At 42.3% G+C, this 18,843-nt stretch overlaps 2 protein-coding genes across 5 annotated transcripts in view; one reads left to right on the top strand and one right to left on the bottom strand.

Annotated features, from left to right (window-relative positions):
- Positions 1–4,824, top strand: part of grm3 (glutamate receptor, metabotropic 3) — a 32,407-nt gene extending 27,583 nt beyond the window's left edge. The window contains exons 12-15 of one of the 4 annotated variants that reach the window (XR_005114243.2): positions 311–488; positions 1,287–2,749; positions 2,919–2,974; positions 3,479–4,824. Coding sequence is in view for 1 of the 4 variants with exons in the window: in XM_037451012.2 (XP_037306909.1) it covers positions 311–488; positions 1,287–1,363 (255 nt within the window). In the remaining 3 variants the exon portion in view is untranslated. Of the gene's footprint in view, positions 1–310; positions 489–1,286 lie in introns of all 4 variants that reach the window. The other 3 variants (XR_005114241.2, XR_005114242.2, XM_037451012.2) reach the window with 3 other exon arrangements.
- A 1,772-nt stretch (positions 4,825–6,596) lies between these two features.
- elapor2a (endosome-lysosome associated apoptosis and autophagy regulator family member 2a) lies at positions 6,597–17,641 on the bottom strand. Its single transcript, XM_037452251.2, has 22 exons — positions 17,391–17,641; positions 15,905–16,025; positions 14,709–14,898; positions 14,483–14,630; positions 14,014–14,103; positions 13,385–13,490; positions 13,153–13,305; positions 12,298–12,386; positions 12,036–12,216; positions 11,795–11,923; positions 11,310–11,400; positions 11,116–11,218; positions 10,883–11,020; positions 9,908–10,171; positions 9,626–9,799; positions 9,076–9,256; positions 8,789–8,885; positions 8,569–8,670; positions 8,343–8,469; positions 7,852–8,030; positions 7,423–7,591; positions 6,597–7,322 (listed from the first exon to the last, which is right to left on the bottom strand). The coding sequence occupies exons 1-22, from the start codon at positions 17,484–17,486 to the stop codon at positions 7,254–7,256; spliced, it is 2,997 nt and encodes a 998-aa protein (XP_037308148.2). The 5' UTR covers positions 17,487–17,641; the 3' UTR covers positions 6,597–7,253.
- Between the last annotated feature and the right edge of the window lie 1,202 nt (positions 17,642–18,843).

Raw genomic sequence — 18,843 nt, 5'->3', positions numbered from 1 at the left:
GGGCTTCTGTGGTCTGATTATGTCGTTTATTGATCCATCCTGTGATTGTTATCCTTTGAACTGTAGCAATGTAACTGCCAAGAACTAGTTATGATTTCTATTCACAGGCCTCGTTGGCATCTTCATGCTTTACAAGTATCCATTACACTTTTTAATACTCATTTAAAAAGTCCTTTTGACAGATGTTCCTTATCACATATTTTCATCACCAAATTAGCACTTAAGAGAAATTGCTCTGCACCACATTAGCGTAATATGTATTCATCAAAGTCTGGCTACTAATTACTGTCTCCTCCTCTTTGCTCTGCAGGTTCAGACCACTACCATGTGTATCTCAGTGAGTCTGAGCGGGTTTGTGGTCCTGGGCTGTATGTTTGCTCCCAAGGTCCATATTATCATGTTCCAGCCCCAGAAGAATGTGACCAGCCACAGGCTTAACCTCAACCGCTTCAGTGTCAGTGGGGCCGCCACCACGTACGCATCTCACGGTAGGTTACATCCAGTTACCTCATTTTGAAAGAGACAGGGGCTTAGAGCAGCACTGTCTTGCTCTATTATTATCATGCAAGTAGAGATAGGTTTTCCGCATTTAATATGTGGTCGCCCTGTGTTGCATCTTTGCAATGAGGGACACAATATCTTGTAGAATGTATAAATATAACATCAGTATATAGTTTTTAAAATGTATTACAGCCAAGTTATAATATCCAGAGGCAAGAAAGCTCTCATTAAATATGCTGTTCCTCTAAAGCTGTTACCTTCAGGGTGGCGTATGATTGACAGTTTCAAACGTAAGCTCGTCAGACTGCAGAGAATGGCGTCCTGTTTGACGGACAAGGATGTGGTGTTGAACAGTACAGTGAGATGCAAAGTAAGAAGCTTGGATCAAATAGATGGCTTGAAATTGAAACATATTCCAAAGTGCCTCACATAAAAGATCACTTAAAGGTTTGGTGGGAAGTATTTTTTTTACAAATTACTTAGTCAATGGTAATACTTAGTATTACCATTAGTTTGAGTCTGCATTAATAAGCTCACTAATGTTTTTGCATCAGTTATATAGTAGTTATGTGTCACTCATTCATTTAATTAGTCCACCAGGCGCCTGGACCTCAATCACCATTACGATTATTTGACATTTTGGTTAGATGTAATGGCATAATATGATGTGGTGAGTTTTTTTGCAAAAATGCTCAACTACAGTTTATTGTGAATTATTATATGGACAATTTTTTTTGTTTTTTTATTTTCTACGTATTTATTTTCTTTCTATTTTCTTTTTCTAGCATCTGTCAGTGCCCACCAGGTCCCAACCGTGTGCAACGGGAGAGAAATTGTCGACTCCACTACTTCCTCTCTGTGACCACATCCAGTCCACTCTCTAAATTTGCCCCTGCGACTGTTAGCCAATCCATGAACATTATCCCCCCCTACAAACCCATCACCCCCCCCCCCCTTTCCCCTGATTTACACTCAGAAAAACACACATAAAAACATACGTACACATACACACATACATGCACAAACAAACAAACAATCTCTTTTGTGGACTTAGAAGTGTATTGTTTCAAAAATGTAGAAAGTGTGTAACTATAATTAAATTATTTTCTAGGGATGTACATACATGGAATCAACATTGTTGTAAGTAGAGAAACAAAAGAACAAAAAAAGTTTTTAGGAGGAATTTTTGGAGCCTTTGTTTTTGATAGCTTTGTTATGATGCGGTGTAAATAGACATGTGCTTCATCATGGTAGGAGGGTGTGTGTCCCTCAGTCTGGATGCACATGTGTGGCTCTGCTTGACTCACCTGCAATATCCCACACACTTTTTATTCTCATGCTTTTTTGTAGGTCTCATTGTAATAACCAATAATGTACGTATTTCTATTGTGTATCTGTACATTTGTATATTATTCTACTGATGGTTCAAACAGCACAATGTTGACAGTCTTGTAACCCTTGAATGAATGTGGACTAAAACATAAAGTGCACGGTATAGGATGGCTGGAACAGACGTGTACAAAAATCCACCCAACTCATCAACTTACTGTGACACTGTGCCGGAACAATTTTCAGTTAGACAATTCATCGATTCGCCTCTCGATAGATTTTTTTTTGCCTCCTAGATCAATATAAAGAACCCGTGGTAGCTGTTTTTGCAGGGAAAATATGTTTTGCTTTTGATACAAATTTTCATTTTTCTATTTCTAATCATGGAATCCCTTTATCTTAATGACCAGAGTTCCAGACGTGTGTTCACCAAGGAAACAGTATTTTCACTCCCACTCTCAAACTGCCTGTTTATTTAGAGGATTGTTGTATTGCATTTTTAATAACAACTAACAACAGGACTGAAGAGATAAAACACATCAAATGTGTTTCTTTTGCTTCAAACCTGTCAGTACACAGAGTCAGTCAACAAACAAACACAAATTGGTGTCTTACCCAGTAATTACGAAGTTGTGCTCAGACAGTTCAACCACTAATGGAGGAGAAAGTTCTTCTTTGCTGAACACGTTTAGAATTTTTACAACTAGTGGGGAGTGGTAGCTTGTTTTCTGTGCCCCATAGATACAGTATGTGGTGATGTTTTTAATATGGCTCTGTGCCTTAATGTATGTTTGATAGTGCTCCAGGTAGGGATTGAAAATAGATCAATTTTACATTACAGGGTGGAAATTACTGGAAAATGTAAAAGTGACCCCAGTGTAGAGCACTTGTTTCAAGGCAACGCCAGTCTTCTTCCCTCGTAAGCCTTCTGCTATTGATTGTTTACCTAAGTGTTGAAACTGAGGAATTTAGGTTGAAATGACTTTCTCTTTCCACCCTTCTTTGTCCAGCCTGTGGTTAAAAGAAATATGAAATGGATATTTCTGACCGAAACCGATCATAATGAGTTCACTTTATATTTTTTACAGCTCGGCTGCACCAATAAAGAAAGGAAGGGGAAGAGAAAAGCTCATACACCAATAAGGTGAAGTTACTGAGTTGTCGACTTATTGAAGTGTGCAGTTTACATGCCTGTGTTAAATGTGTTGACGTTGAGAGGCACAGTGGAGCAGCTGGCTACGGCAGTCCCAGAGAGGCTCACGAGAGGAAACAGAGCACACAATGTCAGCTGTCTGCAGATACTACATCTAACAAAAGAATGTTAGAGTAGAACTCATGCAGAACATGCATTACATTTATCACAACATCCCATGCAATACAAACAGACTCTGCTGGGTGACAGTTTTGAGGGGGCGAGATTACCTGACAAAAATATGAATTAAGTTTGTTCCAAGAAAGTCTAAATAGCTTAAACTACTTTAGCACAAGGTTATAAAAAATGGTATTGCTAAAAAAGTGGCCTCCTAGGCAACAATGTATTGCCATCAGGACAAACGGATCTTAAATGGGAACATACAACAATATACTGTCTCAAATGTTTACACATTATATGTGTGATCACAATCACCTTTTTTTTCTTTGTCCCCAGACAAGCGTTGCAGATGTAGTTTCTCCATGTTAAAATACACAGAGCAGGCACTGGCAGAACGGTTGAACATTCATCTCCTGACCAGTTGGCACCTTTCGCACACCCGTTCTCCAACAGCACCCTGTAATTTTACACTGAATGATAGATTGAAGGAATTTGAGAGGATGCACCAAGATGAGCCAACCTGCATAGGGGCGTGTGTGTGTGTGTATGTGTGTTTAGGTGCAGAGAGCAGAAGGAGAGAGTGATGTGGCAAAGCAGAGGGGAGCTGCTGCTAGATTATGTAAAGCACTCCCACAGCCCAGAAGTCACAGCGCTTCTATGGAGGCTGAAAGCATCTCAGAGATTCACAGTCTTTGTTAGCAGAAGGCTTAGCCATTCACTCAGTGGTCCTGCTCCCACAAGATACACCCCGCATGGCAGGTTGCTACGGACAACCACCGCCACATCCGCTGCCGGAATGTCTATTTGTCTGCATGTAGAGGGAGGGCGGGAGGAGGGGTGAGGAGAAAGCAAAAGACGAGGAAATAGAAAAAGTGGTTGCTGGTTGTGATTCAAATTGGCATCGAGTGATGAGATTTGGCTCAGCTCGGCCCAGTACTCTACTCCCAGCGTTTAATGGCCACACAAATAGAGCACTTAACCCGGGCTCTCCTCTCATTTAGTCCAGGCTGCTAGTCTCGGACAACAGTCTCACACTCTTCCACTAACCCGGTCTCTTTAAACCCACCTCACCCCTTGAACCCTGTGTCCACCTCATCTCCACTCAGTGTGTGAAACTTACTGCTGAGTCGGCCTCAGCCAAAGACCATGCTGGAGCCAGAACAACTGATTGGGAGCCCCCACACTTAACACTCGTACCGCGGCACATACCGATGAGGCAGGCTTGAGGAAGTTGGAGGTGGAAAGATAGATGAAGAATTTGGAGAAAGAAAAATTAAAACTGGAAATAAAGAAAATGCATCACTTTCAAATATATCACATGTCTCACCCCACTGTGCTCAGTTTATCGTGTCATGTACACAGTAACACTCAGTGGAAACTTTTTTAAATGGCTTTACTGATGAATATCCCTTTCATTCAGCAAGCCATCCACTACGGACATTGTTCCTCCATTCAGCCTCTGCCAACTGCCATGTGCTCTACAAGGGTCTCTGTGCTGTAGCCTCTTGCTGTGTAACAGAATGTGTCCTTGGCCTCTCGACTTTGAAACAAAACAAGATCTCTGCGGCAAAATGAAGCTGAGGTCGAGCTAGACTCTGGAACTGATCAATCAAAGCAATAGTTCCGTGTTTATGATACATGCAATAAAGAGGCTGTGATTACGTCATAATAAATAACATCAAAACAGCTGGGGTCGTCTGCTCGTCCTTGCGTGTCCCGTGTCTCCTGCTGACGAAAAAAAAGTGGCTCACTGTGTTTATGAATCTCATCGTTGAAGAGTACACCGATTTTTCTCTACAGCGTCATTGGCAGCCACACCACACTCCACGCACTACACACCGCACTCATTCACACACACACACACACACACACACATGCTCTATTCATAGCGTGTGCTGGCAAATGCTGAAAGATGTCTTTAACACTTGTGCGTAATCTGTTCCCTAAGTGATGGCACTCCAATTAAAACATCTACTCGAGTGTTCACTGCCTTAGGACAATGCACTCCAGTGTGTAGTCCCACTTTCCTCAAAAAAGAATGAAAGACAAAAAAGAAAAGGTCTGAAAAGAAAAAGACAGCTAAGGTGACGTTTGTCAGAAGTTTTTTTATCCTACAGCGTGTGGTTGGTGATTCGGTTCATGAAATAATAACACATTGCAGGTACTGGATGTACGCATTGCAATGTTACCCTTGTCTCTTATTTCTGGCTTCATCATACTGCATACAGCTCTTTCTTTTTTAGAACTACGTGTTGACTCTTTACTTAAAGCCTGGCAAAGCTCGCCACCTGGTGGTAGGCTTTGGCCATTACCTAAATTACCCAAAATAACGCGGAATCTCCCTTTCCAAAGTACCTCAACACAAAATGGTTTTCTGTTTATTTTGAAAAAATGTATACATTAACCTCTGTGACCTCAAACTCTTATTCAAATCTGAGAAGTTTATGGGGAATCCCCTCTTTTTGTACAGTTAATCAATTAGCAACGAGATAAGCTAAAATACCTTCTAGTAATAACATTATATGTCATTGCATAGTTATAATCTGAAACTTAATCAGTAACTATCAATGTTACTACAGATGTGTAGTGGAGAAAAATTATGTATTACGTAATTACTCAAGTAAAGTACAAGTAACGAGTCCAGTGGTGTGCTGTAGTACACACCAGTTTGAATGATTTCTGAGTATTTGGGAATGTATTTCTTTAGGTCATTAATTATGTATGGATGTATGCATATTAATTAGGATATTTATGCTTCAGTAAAATAATGCAAATTTTAAACACAGCCCACATGTGGCCTTTACTAATAACCTCGGCAACATTTGCAAAGCTCTCTGTGGAGAAGTAGCTCCGCCCTCCTACTAAACTTTACTTTTTTATCAGGAAGATTTCATGGGAATACATTAGATTTTATTTGGACACAGATGCAACATTAAGTAAAGGCTACTTTTAATCAATACAAAGTAGGACAAATCAAATATGCTACAGGCACATCAACTTTATGTAACAATAACCTGATTGAATATGTTCCATGGTTTGTGCTTGTTAATTGGTTTTAATGTAAATTGAACTAGAAAAACTTAATCTAAACTTTCACTCTACATTTACAGAAAACAAAAAATGTGGGGTATATTGTGAATAAAGTTTTAAATACAAGAAAACTTTTAGGTTAGGTATTGAATTCTGACACCGAGGCAGTGATGCGACTTGTGCTGTGATCATTTTTAAACAAATTAGTATGAAATTGCTAAGCCATTGGCTTGTAGGCTAGGATATGTGTACTAATATGTGTACTTTCAATACATCATACCACCCTGAAAGCTAAAATCAAGTTGATCAGTATAAAACCTAAAAACTACCATTACTCCCACATAATATATTACATTGTAACTGGAAATCATGAGCTTTGAGACTTTCAAAATAATCAGTATAAAGACAAATGAATCAAACGGGATCCACTTCTACATAAATACATCATTTAATCAACATAAATAGACACTCAACAACAAAACCTTATCCGTATAACATGACATCTTCATTTACACTTGATCAGCAAAACTCTTCTTTTCCCTGTTACAATAACTTTGAATAAGCAAAAAAAAACGGATGAAAGAAAGACACACACACACACACAGACCCACACACACACACAGCTATAGAAGCATTATGCTCTACACACACTGAAATGAATATGAAGAGAGAAAATCAAAAATCAATCAAACAGGTCTTCGTCTTACCCTGAGCTCTTCTAACAGCCTTTTTGACATCAGTTTGAATGAGGATTTTACCAGACGTGTCCATCACACACACACACAGACACACACACACACACACACACACACACACACCTGCTTCACGGTACTATGCTCAGAGTTGGACAGCTCCGTCTTACTGAGCTTTAAGGCCACCACGCTCTTGCCTTCTCTGGAACTGGCTACCGGTGCATGACGTGTGGGTTTAAGTGTACATAAACACACAACTGTTATTCCAGGCACCAGAGCTCCTAAAGGGGGTGGTTGTTTAAAGGGGGGTTTCGGGGGGGGTATGAGGGGGTAGGGGTCAGTAGAAAGTCTCTCGGGGGTCCGATCTCTCCCCTCACTTTACCACCTTTCTAGCTCCATACCAACGCTTTTGAATGAGAGGAGTTTAGCTGCACATGCTCGTAGTGCTCTCCGTTTCCCTGGAAAAAGGAAAAACACATTATTTTTACAGAGCATAAAGACTTTTTTTAATCAAAGAAAAATGATTTAACTGCTAATTTACAATGATTACACTCGCACCTTGGATGCTATGGCTTTGAGTTTGCCAAGTAGAGAAGGTTTTGTGTACACAATATCATCCTCCATGTCTCCCTCGTTCTCTCCCTCCATCACAGCACAGCTGTCCGCTCCTGGCATCTCACACTCCTTATTGGCAGATATAACCAACCGCGAGTACTTGTACTCCAACCTAGCAAAGAGGGACCAAATCAATACTGTGCGAAAAGAACTGATATTGTCATCATCAATATTGACCACATTTGCAATGTGACCATGAAACACCTACAGAAGGTGAAAAGGTAAAGTAAGAAAGGGGGAAAGTAAGGAGAGAGGAAAAAGAAAAGTGATGTGCTAGGCATGAAGGAGGGAAACAGGAAGCGTCGTGCAGTTTGGATGGCGGTAAGTGGGAAAGGAAGAAAAGGGGCAGAAAGTACAAGAATTAAAAGGTACCTTTTGTTCTTCTTCCAGAAGTAGCAGGTGAGCGAGACGAGCAGCACCGCAGTGAAAGCTCCCAGACCTGCACCGAGCCGGACCCAGAACTCCACACCCTCGCATGGCAAGGTCTTCTTTTCAGGCAAAGACAGACCTCCCACGCACAGCTTTGGTTCAGTCCACACATACAGCAGGTCCTGAGGAAGGACATACATACAGCAGCAAATAAGCCAAAACACACACTGAATATTGTACATACACATTTTCCTCACATACTTACTAAATTGTAAGTGGAATAAAAACTCTTGAAAGTGCTGACTTTCAGCTTTAAGGGTGTTTGCATCCATATTGGCCGAGGCTTTCTAAAATAGGCTTAAAATGATACGCAGTCAACACCCTCAAATTAAAGCTGCCAGCGCATTGTTTCATTTTAAATCCATTTCACACAAGAACCAAATTAAAATCTGTCCCAACACTTGCGCAGTGAATACGTCCACACACACACACACCTGGTGTCCTCCTTTGCAGGCCCCCTCTATCTGATGGTAGTCTCTCTCTGTGCATGTAGGACACGCTGCTGAGCTCTCCCACAAGAAATGAAAGGTGCAGCCATCGCACGTCCCCGCCGGGCACTGACTGCAATAGCCAAACACAAGGCGTCACCTCGACAACCACATCACTGCAGATATGAAGGGGGCTGCGGTACAGGACGGGAAACAGTGTGAGCGGCAGTACCTGGGAACAGTGAGCTCTCCTTTATTGCTCTGCTCTGCGTTACAGCGAAGCGTCACCACAGCGCTGCGACCCGACTCACAAGATGAGGTCGGCTCCAGGGACCTTAGCAAAAAAAAAAAAAAAAGGCACACACAAAGAGGAAGACGTAACCCAGAAAGCATGCACATTTCTTCTATAGTGCTCTCAGGTTAAAACAATTCAATTGAAGTCATATAGTTACCTGTAGTAGAAGTTAACGTCAGGGACTTTCTTGGTGGTTTGTGGGTACAGCTCTGGCCTTGCCCTTATTCCATCAAGTGTACTGGCAACTGTCACTCCTGTTGATGACATACAGCGACATTATTGAATGTGCGTGTGTACAATTTAGTGCATCTTTGATTTTCTCTCTCCGGTCAAATTATTTGATAAAAGACCTACAAAAAAAGGACATCTTCACCCTTTGAAACACTAACAACGGTTTAAAGCACACCAAATGCAGTTTTCCGTCTGCATATCATGCTCACTGACCAAGTAATGTGTCAGCCAGGTTAATGGACTGGGAGGCGAGGGCTGTGTGGAAGCCTCGTCCAGTGGCTGGGATTATGGTTGACTGGCAGATGAAGGTCTTCACGGCACTGATTCCTTCGCCTTTCTCTCTCTGGGAGTCGGTGATGGATAGGTCTGTGACATTGTCTGTGCATACTGCCATCTGGCAAAAAGCAAGGGTATTGCATTGATATACATAACGGTTTGATAGATTTTACTCAGCATGTTCAATTCAATTCAATTCATTTTATTTTGTATAGCCCAAAATCGCAAATTACAAATTTGCCTCAGAGGGCTTTACAGTCTGTACACATGCAACATCCTCTGTCCCGAAACCCTCACATCGGCACAGGAAAAACTCCCCAAAATATGAAAAAAACCCTTCAATGGGGAAAAAAGGGAAGAAACCTTAGGGAGAACGTCAGAGGAGGGATCCCTCTCCCGGGATGGACAGACTGCAATGGATGTCATGTGTACAGAATCAACAAATACATCAACACAGCATGTGTGTGTATGTTTTATTTCATCACACCTTTCCTCCACACAGGCCTATTTTGAAGAGGTGGAAGTACTTTGTCCCTTTGGAGGTAAAGCTTGGACCGTTCATCAGCGATCCTACAGACCCCAGGAGGCTCAAGTCATAAGTCAGAGTCACATTGCCCTCGGTGTGGGTGAAGTGGCAGTCACTGTAACATAAACTGTGGTCCTGAGAGAAAAAGACAAGGACACCAGTACATGGTTGTGTGTTAAATGAATAATACAAAAAATAGTAATAATGGTCCGATTCCGTTCCCCAATCAAAAGAAAAACAAACCTTGTCGCTCTTGCTAGCCGGTCCACAGGGTTTGCAGGCGTCAGGGCCCGGCGTGGCGTGTGGGACGAGGTGTGTGTTGCGGGGACACTCTGTGCACTGGCTGGTGCGTGCATCGATGTAGTGTCCCGGTGGACACGGCACACACGTAGAGCTGGAGGGCTGGGTGCTGAGGGCACAAGCCTGGCACCTAGAGGCCACCCCATCGACCGCGTTACTCACGGAGATGGAGTAGATTCGCACCACGTCGTTGACATATCGGCGTACCTGAGAGAGAGAGAGAGAGAGAAAGAGAGAGAGACGGGTACAGAACAATATTGCTCATAGGTGTTGTCGACCTGTTGTGTGAGACTGACAGAAACCCGTAAACACACCCACATTCCTTCTACACAGTTAGTGATTCAAGCTCCGGCTAAGTGGGCACAGAGATAAAGTGTCTGTTGGATTTGTGCTTGGGTCTAAACTCAAACACCTCGGCGGATGGTATCGTCATTAGCAAACAATAGGGAGTGTTCGGTGTACCGAGTGGGGAGTGGATTTCCAACAACATACTCTGAAATTACTGACAGGAAGTCTTTCAGAGCAGTCTTGTTTCTGGACTTGAAGAAATTTGTCCGGGTTTTCTGACTTTTTGAAAAGGGCCTAGTCGCTAAATTATAATTCTTATTAATACTAATTGTATATAATACCCAAAGGAGCTTTCCATAGGGCAGAGACGGGGCAAAAAAAGTGAAACAAAAGAAACAAAGAGAACAAATCGTAAGTGAGTCGCTACATGCTGGGTCAGCGGTAGATACTATGAAATATGTGTGATTTTCTCCAACCAAAGGGGAAACATATTTGAATGACTATCTAATATCTAACGGGCTTTTGGATTGACAGAAGGAAACTAGGGAAAAAACAAAACAAATACACACATAAAACACAAAAAAGACATTAATAAACAACAGTATATACTTTGAGTGGACTCATACTTACATCTGAAGGTTGGTTTGTCCTCTGAAAAGCCCATGTGTAGGACACCGAGGCATTCTGGGTCATGACGTGTGTGTACGTCTGTCTCGTTTTCGTTCTCTCCCATGACTCCACCACCGTAGTACTCTTCCTGTTTACATCCTAAGGAACAATATTTCCCACTTTGCACTTAATTCTCCCTCCACAAAATAAAGAACGCACATGTAGCAGCAAACATTTGTCCAGGGCGTTCTCACCATCATGAAGTAGAACTCACAGTCAGCAACACACACTATTTCGAATTCAAATGTGATGCGACCGAACTCGGTTCCGGAATGGCTCGACATGGACGTAGGAAGCCTGGTGGCGAAGGAAAACAAAGAGGAGTTCACCACAAATCAAATAGCCGAGTGAAGAGAAGGATCTGAAAAAACAACATGATGGCACTTACTTGAAGCCAGGAATGTGGATGTTGAGGATGAGGTAATCATTATCTGAGCTCCCTGCTCCACTCTGGATGTGATCGCGTGCCACCTCCCAGCCTGAAGAACAGGACAACTCTAAATTACTCAATGATCTCACAGAAACACACACACACACACACACACGAAGTTGCGGGTGAATTGTAAGAAATATTAATTTCCATTTCTGCTGATAGATCCCCCAAATTGCAACGCACTGAAAGAGAGAATATCCCTCTCATATTTGTATAGTAAAAGTAAACCTGCAGCTATCTGCCAGTTACCTAAGCTTAGCACAAGAGTGTTGCTGGCACCATGAGGTTGCTAGGCAACCAGTAGAGGATCCAGAAAGTTACTGTCCCTGACTAAGCTACGTTCATTATCTTTTGGCTTTGTCTCCACCATTGAGAGCACTATCAATCTTCTTATCTTACATTTTTTTAACAATATGAGTTAAAACTAAAAATGTACTCACCATTCATACCATCACATTTGGAGTTGCCAACATTGAAGCAGGAGGTCTTCATGTTTGCAGGAAGAACATTCCACCATTTATACTCGTAACCCAAGGTGGGCTCAGTGCCTGCTGGACAGCGATCACATGCTGGGGGACAAACACAATGAAAAGTTGAAGCCCACGTGTGGCAAAAAAAAAAGTAACTAAAGAGGGAAATGGCAGGCAGTAAAAAAATATGATTCAAGAGAGTTCTCCGTACGTTTCATTCCATCGGAAAAGGTCCCAGGTGGGCATGGTGAGCAGGTGGCTGTGTCATTGTTATAGAAACCAGGGTTACAGGGGGGGCAGGGCTCCTTTTCTCCACTCGGAGGCAACGGCTCGGCTCCAGTCACACCGTCCAGACAGATTTTAGGTTCAATCCACTTGTATATGACCTGCGTCTGAAATTACACAGCGATGTAGGGTGATGGACAAAAAACTGTGATTACAGAATTGGATTTTTATTATTATATTTCTCTCACCTTGCCTTCATTGTCACATGCTGTGTGGAACTGGAAATAGTCCTTCTTTGAACAAGGAGGTCTGTACTTACAATAAGCAGATCCCTCGGCTTAGAAAAGTAAAAGGAGTGATAAGGCAAAATAAAATAACATGAGCCAAAGATGAAAAAGGTGATTAGAAGATATATACAGAACTAAAAAAAATGTAAACACAGATAATGAATAAAACAATCAGATAAAATAATGTGCTCTTAAAGAAGAGCACCTTGAAAGCAGGATCTGCTAAAAACAAAGAAGTGAAGCACAGAAGTCTTACAATATGCATCAAAAGGTTCACTAAATTATGTATTCAATATGTTATGAATACTGTAACCTTCAATTCTCATTGACTTCACTAAACAGGAAACACATCGTCTGAGGGCGTGAATATACGTTATATCACAGCAAATTAAAAGTTAGAATATCAAAAATATTAAATATAATAATATAGTATAGTAAAATGTATTCTAGTCCATCCTTGTTGAGGAACATAGTAAATACACCAAGAAGACAGCCATCTTTATAAATAGCATATTAGAAAATAAAATTGTAAAATCTAAGTAATATAGAAGCTTTAAGAAAAATACAAGAGCATACTTTCTACATCCTGTGCCCAAACCTGCAATTCCCTTGACATCACACCAGTCCTCCACACAGATCTAACCGGAGGTTTGAGTAATGTGGCTGAAAATAGGACAAGCTCTCTTTCTTTCCTTGGGCTGTTGTTATGTGGCTCTGTGAGCGGCGCTGATAACAAGAAGGCTAACCTCAATCTCGCACTGCAGTTACACCGTGTTGTTTCAAAGATTCAGCGCGCTACGTGCACATGTTCCCTACCTGCATACTGAGTGGTGGTGTTACAGGGGGTGCAGGAGCTCGCACCGTGGCCAGCGTAGGTGTCCCGAGGACAGGGATCGCACGCAGTGGATCCTGGGACTCGGCTTAATGACCCCGGCTTACACGGGAAACACTCTGATGTGTACGCCACTCCTGGTACGAGGACATTAAGCCATTGATGTAATCAGTGCATGGATTTGTCGTTGATAAGAGGTAGGAGATTCTTGCTGACCTTCTATTTGAACATTTTTCAGCAAAACCGGCTTCACCCCTTTGGCCATCATCAGGACTCCACCTGTCCTCCAGTACAGGATGTTGGTGCCAGATTTAAGGTCCACCTAGAATACATGTTTTATCAGTCAAGCTGTGACAGTATGGTAGATTAAGAGAGCGCAATTAAATGATGTAGAGCTAATTAGCGAGGCATGACATGATCTTAAAATAACTTGAAGGCAACAAGGTAGTACAACATTTAACATACTTTTTTTCCAATTTGTTTTAGCTAAGATTTTATTGAACAGCTTTTTTTTTTACAAAATGCACCAAAACACAAAGATGATATTGGATGAATAATAATGAGGTCGGAAATTAAAACAAATGCTATCTATTGGCTAGTTTACAAGATATTTAGCTCAGGCTTATCTACAGAAGGAACCATAAAGTGCATAATTAGATGGATAGGAAAAAACACACTAAATGGAAATGCTACTGGTGTTTTAGCCTACAACAGTAACCGATTGTTTTTGGTTCGCAATTTCAGTTGTGTATGGAGCAGGACCATTAAACGGACACAAAGCATGCATGTATAGTGCTAAGGAAGCTAGCGGCAAAGATGTCCATCTTCTGGCATGAAACACTTACGGTATGGGTTGCCCATTCACCATGACTGGTGAGCTTGAGCCACTTTGTATCAGCTGACTGATCCATCTCCTGACATTGGTCATTCTGGATCTAAACACACAGAAATAATCAATGTTCTTCAGCTGAATCCCTTGTCTATGGCAGTGTAGTGTTTTATGACTTCAATATTCATTATATACACTTGCAAAAAGTGTCCATGGTTTTTTTTGTCGATTAGCAGACATTTGTGTTTTTTAATTGAACAGTGCACCATCTGGCTTTCATAAAGGATAATAAATAAGAAACGTCCTCAGTTTAATCTTAATCTGTCTGGCACTCCTGCCTTCAATTGAACACTAAACAGGGGACTCATCATTTGGCTTGGCGGAAAAAGTAGAGGTCCAACGATTCATCTTACTGAGGGCACTTATGTCTGTGAGCCAAAATGCACAACGCAGGGTACAAAAAGAATTGAATATTTGGAACTCACAAAGAACTCAAATAGCAAGTTGTTGTCTGGATACTGGTACTCGAAGCTGACAGAGCCTTGTTTCTTCAGATGAACAGCATAGATGAGCGAGACCGTGCATTCATCCCTGTTGGACTCCAGATAGCTTCCTTGAGGCACCCAGGTAGAACTGCAAGGGAAAACATGTGTAACTGGTTTTGCACTTTTGATCCGGATTTTTGTTTTTCTCGCGTCGTTAACTGCCCACCTGTTGCAGGTGAGCCTCTCGTATCTGCGGGGGTTGTACTCCTGTGAGGTTGCCAGGCTACTGAATCCAGCAGGCATGGAATCCCATTGGTCGAAGCGGATGCCGCTCCCGAGGGAGTAGCTTCCCGCTGCGCACGGGGTGCACTCCTGAGCCGACATCTCCAGGAACTCCCCGGCCTCGCAGGAGAAGGCTGAAGGACGAGGAATGGTGAGGTACAGCAGGGGGGGGAGAAGAGGAACACAAGTAATTTTCCCAAACATCTTTGAAGTCTGTGGCAAAAAATAAAACGAAAAATCGGACTTAGAATATAGAATTGCACAGTGAAGATGAACGAGGAACAGCCATGCAAATCAAATGGCTGCGTAATGCAGCCCCAGTGATCGGGGACTTAATCCTCACATCCTGTTACACACTGGGTCTGTCTCAGTGCTTTTTGCTCACTCATACCATACCATCAAAATGCCGTTGTGAGGCCACACTGTGCGTGAACAACAAATACTGAATGTGTGGGCAATTTGAGCAGCAAACAAGAGCATGTTTGTTCATGTGTGTCAAGTGATTGTTATGTGTGATTTGACATAATTTGATGTTCGACTTATTTTCCTTAAAAAAAAAAATCTTTCGATGAATTACATAAACAGCACATCATCGTTGTATCTGATGCAAGATTCTCATCTGGGAGAAATGCTAGGAAACACAGTTTTGGTGTCCTTTTTAAAGAAAAGTGTTAAAATAGCTAAAAGGTGAGGTTTGCAACAGCTAGAAGCGATGTGGACCAAAGAATTCTCATATCATCTTCCTAATCTATTGTTATCATGAGCAACACCAGCTGTCAATCAACATGAAGCACATTTTGTAAGTTATCTTTCCCTTTCTTAACACAAAGAATTCCACAGTGATCATCTCAAGTGAGACACTAGTGAGGTGGTAATGTCACAGAGCAGGACAATCCTGTTCTATGGAGGTCTAACAAAATAACACACTTTATAACCTTGTACAAAAAGAGTAATGAGCTACACAGTTCAAATCCGCTGTCCTGGAACCATCACAATAAGGCACAGTTGAGATGTCTTTGAGCAGCCTCCCCTAAACAGAAATATGTAAGCCTCTGTGACTTACCTTTTACTAGCAGACCTGTTTCCATGGCAAAACATCACCATTGATCGGATTATTGAATGTTTTTAATACACACTTACTGCACTCGGTGCCACGTACTGGCTCTGGTAGTCCGGTGCAAGCCCCAGGGCTTTGTGGGATGGCCACTCTCCAACGAGATCCCGTGCTGTCACACTCTGTGTACTCATAGTAGTAGTCAGTCTACCAATGACACACACACACACAGAGCATCTGCATAAGAAATCCAGTGACACAACAGTCTTAACAATTAACAAACGCAGGCCGGAAGCAGGCCACTAAACACCACAATAGGCCTCCACCCTCATCAGAGCCCTGAGTCATCTCGCTGTGGGAGAGAAGCATCAGGTGGTGCTGTCAGAAATCAGCACTGACTCTAAACTTCCGTTACCAGCTGCACTGGGCTTTTAAAAACCACCACGCACTGTGTCATCTCTTTAGCCACACAACATACCATCTCCACGGTGACGGGGAACAAGTGGGGTGACAGCAGGCAGAGAGGCGTTTTACCCGGCAGCTCTTCTTACATGTTCTGTTTGACCCGTCAGACATTTGATGAATATAATTATGATCCATCATCTGGAGCAGAAGCCTATGAACTTGATGTTGACTCCACAGAACCTCTCTCCATATTTATATCTACGGAGGAGGGTGGCCTGATTTCTGAAAGTTTACATAATGTTGCTCCTTGAGGCAAACCAGATTTTGACACCAAAGCACACGCAGGCTGTTGTATGTGTAAGGAATGATTTTCACGGGTGCCTGTGGGGTCTGGACATGGAACTCAGTCTCACTAATAATAATAATAATGAGAAAAGAGGCAGAATTGAGCAACTGACAAAAAAAAACAGAAGAAGTACAGCTGCACTTATTCCAGATGTTTAAGAAGAGGTAGCATTCTGTACATCGATCGGGGACTCCTTGAAGAGCTGTGGCCCGCTCAGATGCCATGCCTTGTCATCCTAGCAAATGTGTCACCATCAAGCCCTTCACTGGGGGGGCCGCAGCTATCTCTCAAACCAGTGTGAAGAGAGAGATTGTGCCCGGAATGTTGCTCCTCTATCGTGGGACTGTGTGTCTGCTTTGGGCCTGGGCCTGTGCCCCCCGCCCCCCCAGCCTGGACTTGGGAGGTGTTGAGCTGAGCCAGACCAGAAGGAAGGAAAGGCCAGGCCGTGCAGGAAAACTGATAACAGTCTGAACAAACACTCCGGTGGTGAAGTTCAACAGACCTCATCAGAGATTTGTGTTGTTGATGTCTCAGCAAAAGACAACACATGTGAAAGGACGCATTCACGTCTTCGTGCCTGCTGCAGAGGACGATCCATTTCAGTGTTATGTACCAGAAATTGCCCCGGAAATGTGTCATCGATTTTAATCGTATTGGATGTGGATTACAAACCCACGGTCAGCGTGTGAAGGCGTAGCAGCCCAATCTGAGCGTGTGTTTTTTTTTATCGTTGCCATCCCCGTTAGTGGGCTCTGACTAGTAGGGCAGAGTCCGTGAAACGGGGTAAAAAGACCTTGTTGATCGACTGGGGCATCTCTCACCTCGCTACAGAGCCGATGTCCTTTGGCCCCGCCAATCAACCGGAGCGTACCGAGGATGAGAGCGTAATTGGCGACGAACCAAGCCGAGGACCGCATCGTGGATCCTCGAGTGGGACAAAACAGCAGCCACGACCCGGGATGGATGAAGCGAAGCGGATCACAGAGCCCAACCAGTGACTAGTCGGATCCGTCTTCTGTCGCCTCTTGCTGGCAGATTGTAACCCCTGCCACCTGCGATTATCCTCGGTCTGTGCGCCCCGGGCTCGGCACAGTCAAGCGCGGCAGGATAAGATACTACTTCCGGTGATTCATTGCAAAATAAAACTCGCGAGTCCCGTGCGAAAGATTTGTCAGTCACCAATTTAGATTTCCCTGCTTGTTTTTTTCCTTTGATTGCATTGTAATTTTTTGTAATATTGTCTACACCAGTTAGCATTGCTATTGTCTTAAGATTAACTATGTTTGCTTTATTTTGAAGGAAAACATATAGTAAGTCTGTTTTTAATGTGTGTACGTGTACGTGTAAGTGTGTGTGTGCTCGCCTATACCTATTGGTTCGGACGCTCTTGTCGCTCATTTAAAAAAACAATATTTTAAAATCATAAATACGCTGCATTTCGTCCCAATGCTGAAAATAGCCTCGTTAGGTTGGATTGGATTGTTCCGAAATCCGAGATCCCTTGTAGTCCACGTCACTGACCGCCAGAGGGAAGCCAAGCTCTACGACTCTGTCTTTCATACTTGTTGAGCAACTAATAATATGCCCCTTTCTAATATTACTTCATCAATGCAACAGCAATTATATCAACCAAGCTTGCTGCACCAATTTTTATATCAATCAATGTATCATCAAGTAATCTATACAATGTGGGTATGGCTGCAGTTGACCCATATTTACAGGTTTTCCCAGAATAAATACTTTTTAGTCCATCCATCAGCATAATGGGTATGTGTATAAATTAAAAATTTAATTAAATTAAAAATTACATAACAGAAAGTTACCTTGTGCGTGTTTATTAAAGTCTCCTGTTACTTAATCACTTCTAGGCATTCCCAATAGCCAGTGCAAACTTTCTCTTTGTTTACCTTAGACGATAAAGAGCTCATGCATTTTTCAATAATACACCGTGGTTTAATTTTTCGGGGTGTGTCACACTCACAATGCAGAGCTCTACCTCTATTGAGAGTATAAGGAGAAGAGCATGGCAGACTTTGTTTCACATAACCAGAATTTGAAAGTATATTGAATCCTCAGAGACAGAGATTATGGTTCTGTCTATCAATCGAAACATTACTCTTGACAATGAATCAAACAACAGCATAGAATGTATTACTGTATTCAAAATAAAAGTTAAACTCATATTAATAATCACATTTTCTGATTGCCTTTTCTAACAATTAATTGTTTCCTCTTGGCCCGCTCCCTCGTTTGTCTCCCTGTTTTGTTGCAGTC

The sequence above is a fragment of the Pungitius pungitius genome, chromosome 6, assembly GCF_949316345.1.
Source record: "Pungitius pungitius chromosome 6, fPunPun2.1, whole genome shotgun sequence".
Taxonomy (NCBI): Eukaryota; Metazoa; Chordata; class Actinopteri; order Perciformes; family Gasterosteidae; genus Pungitius; species Pungitius pungitius.
The sequence above is the reverse complement of the archived record's forward strand: the minus strand, read 5'-3'. Positions and strand labels throughout refer to the sequence as shown.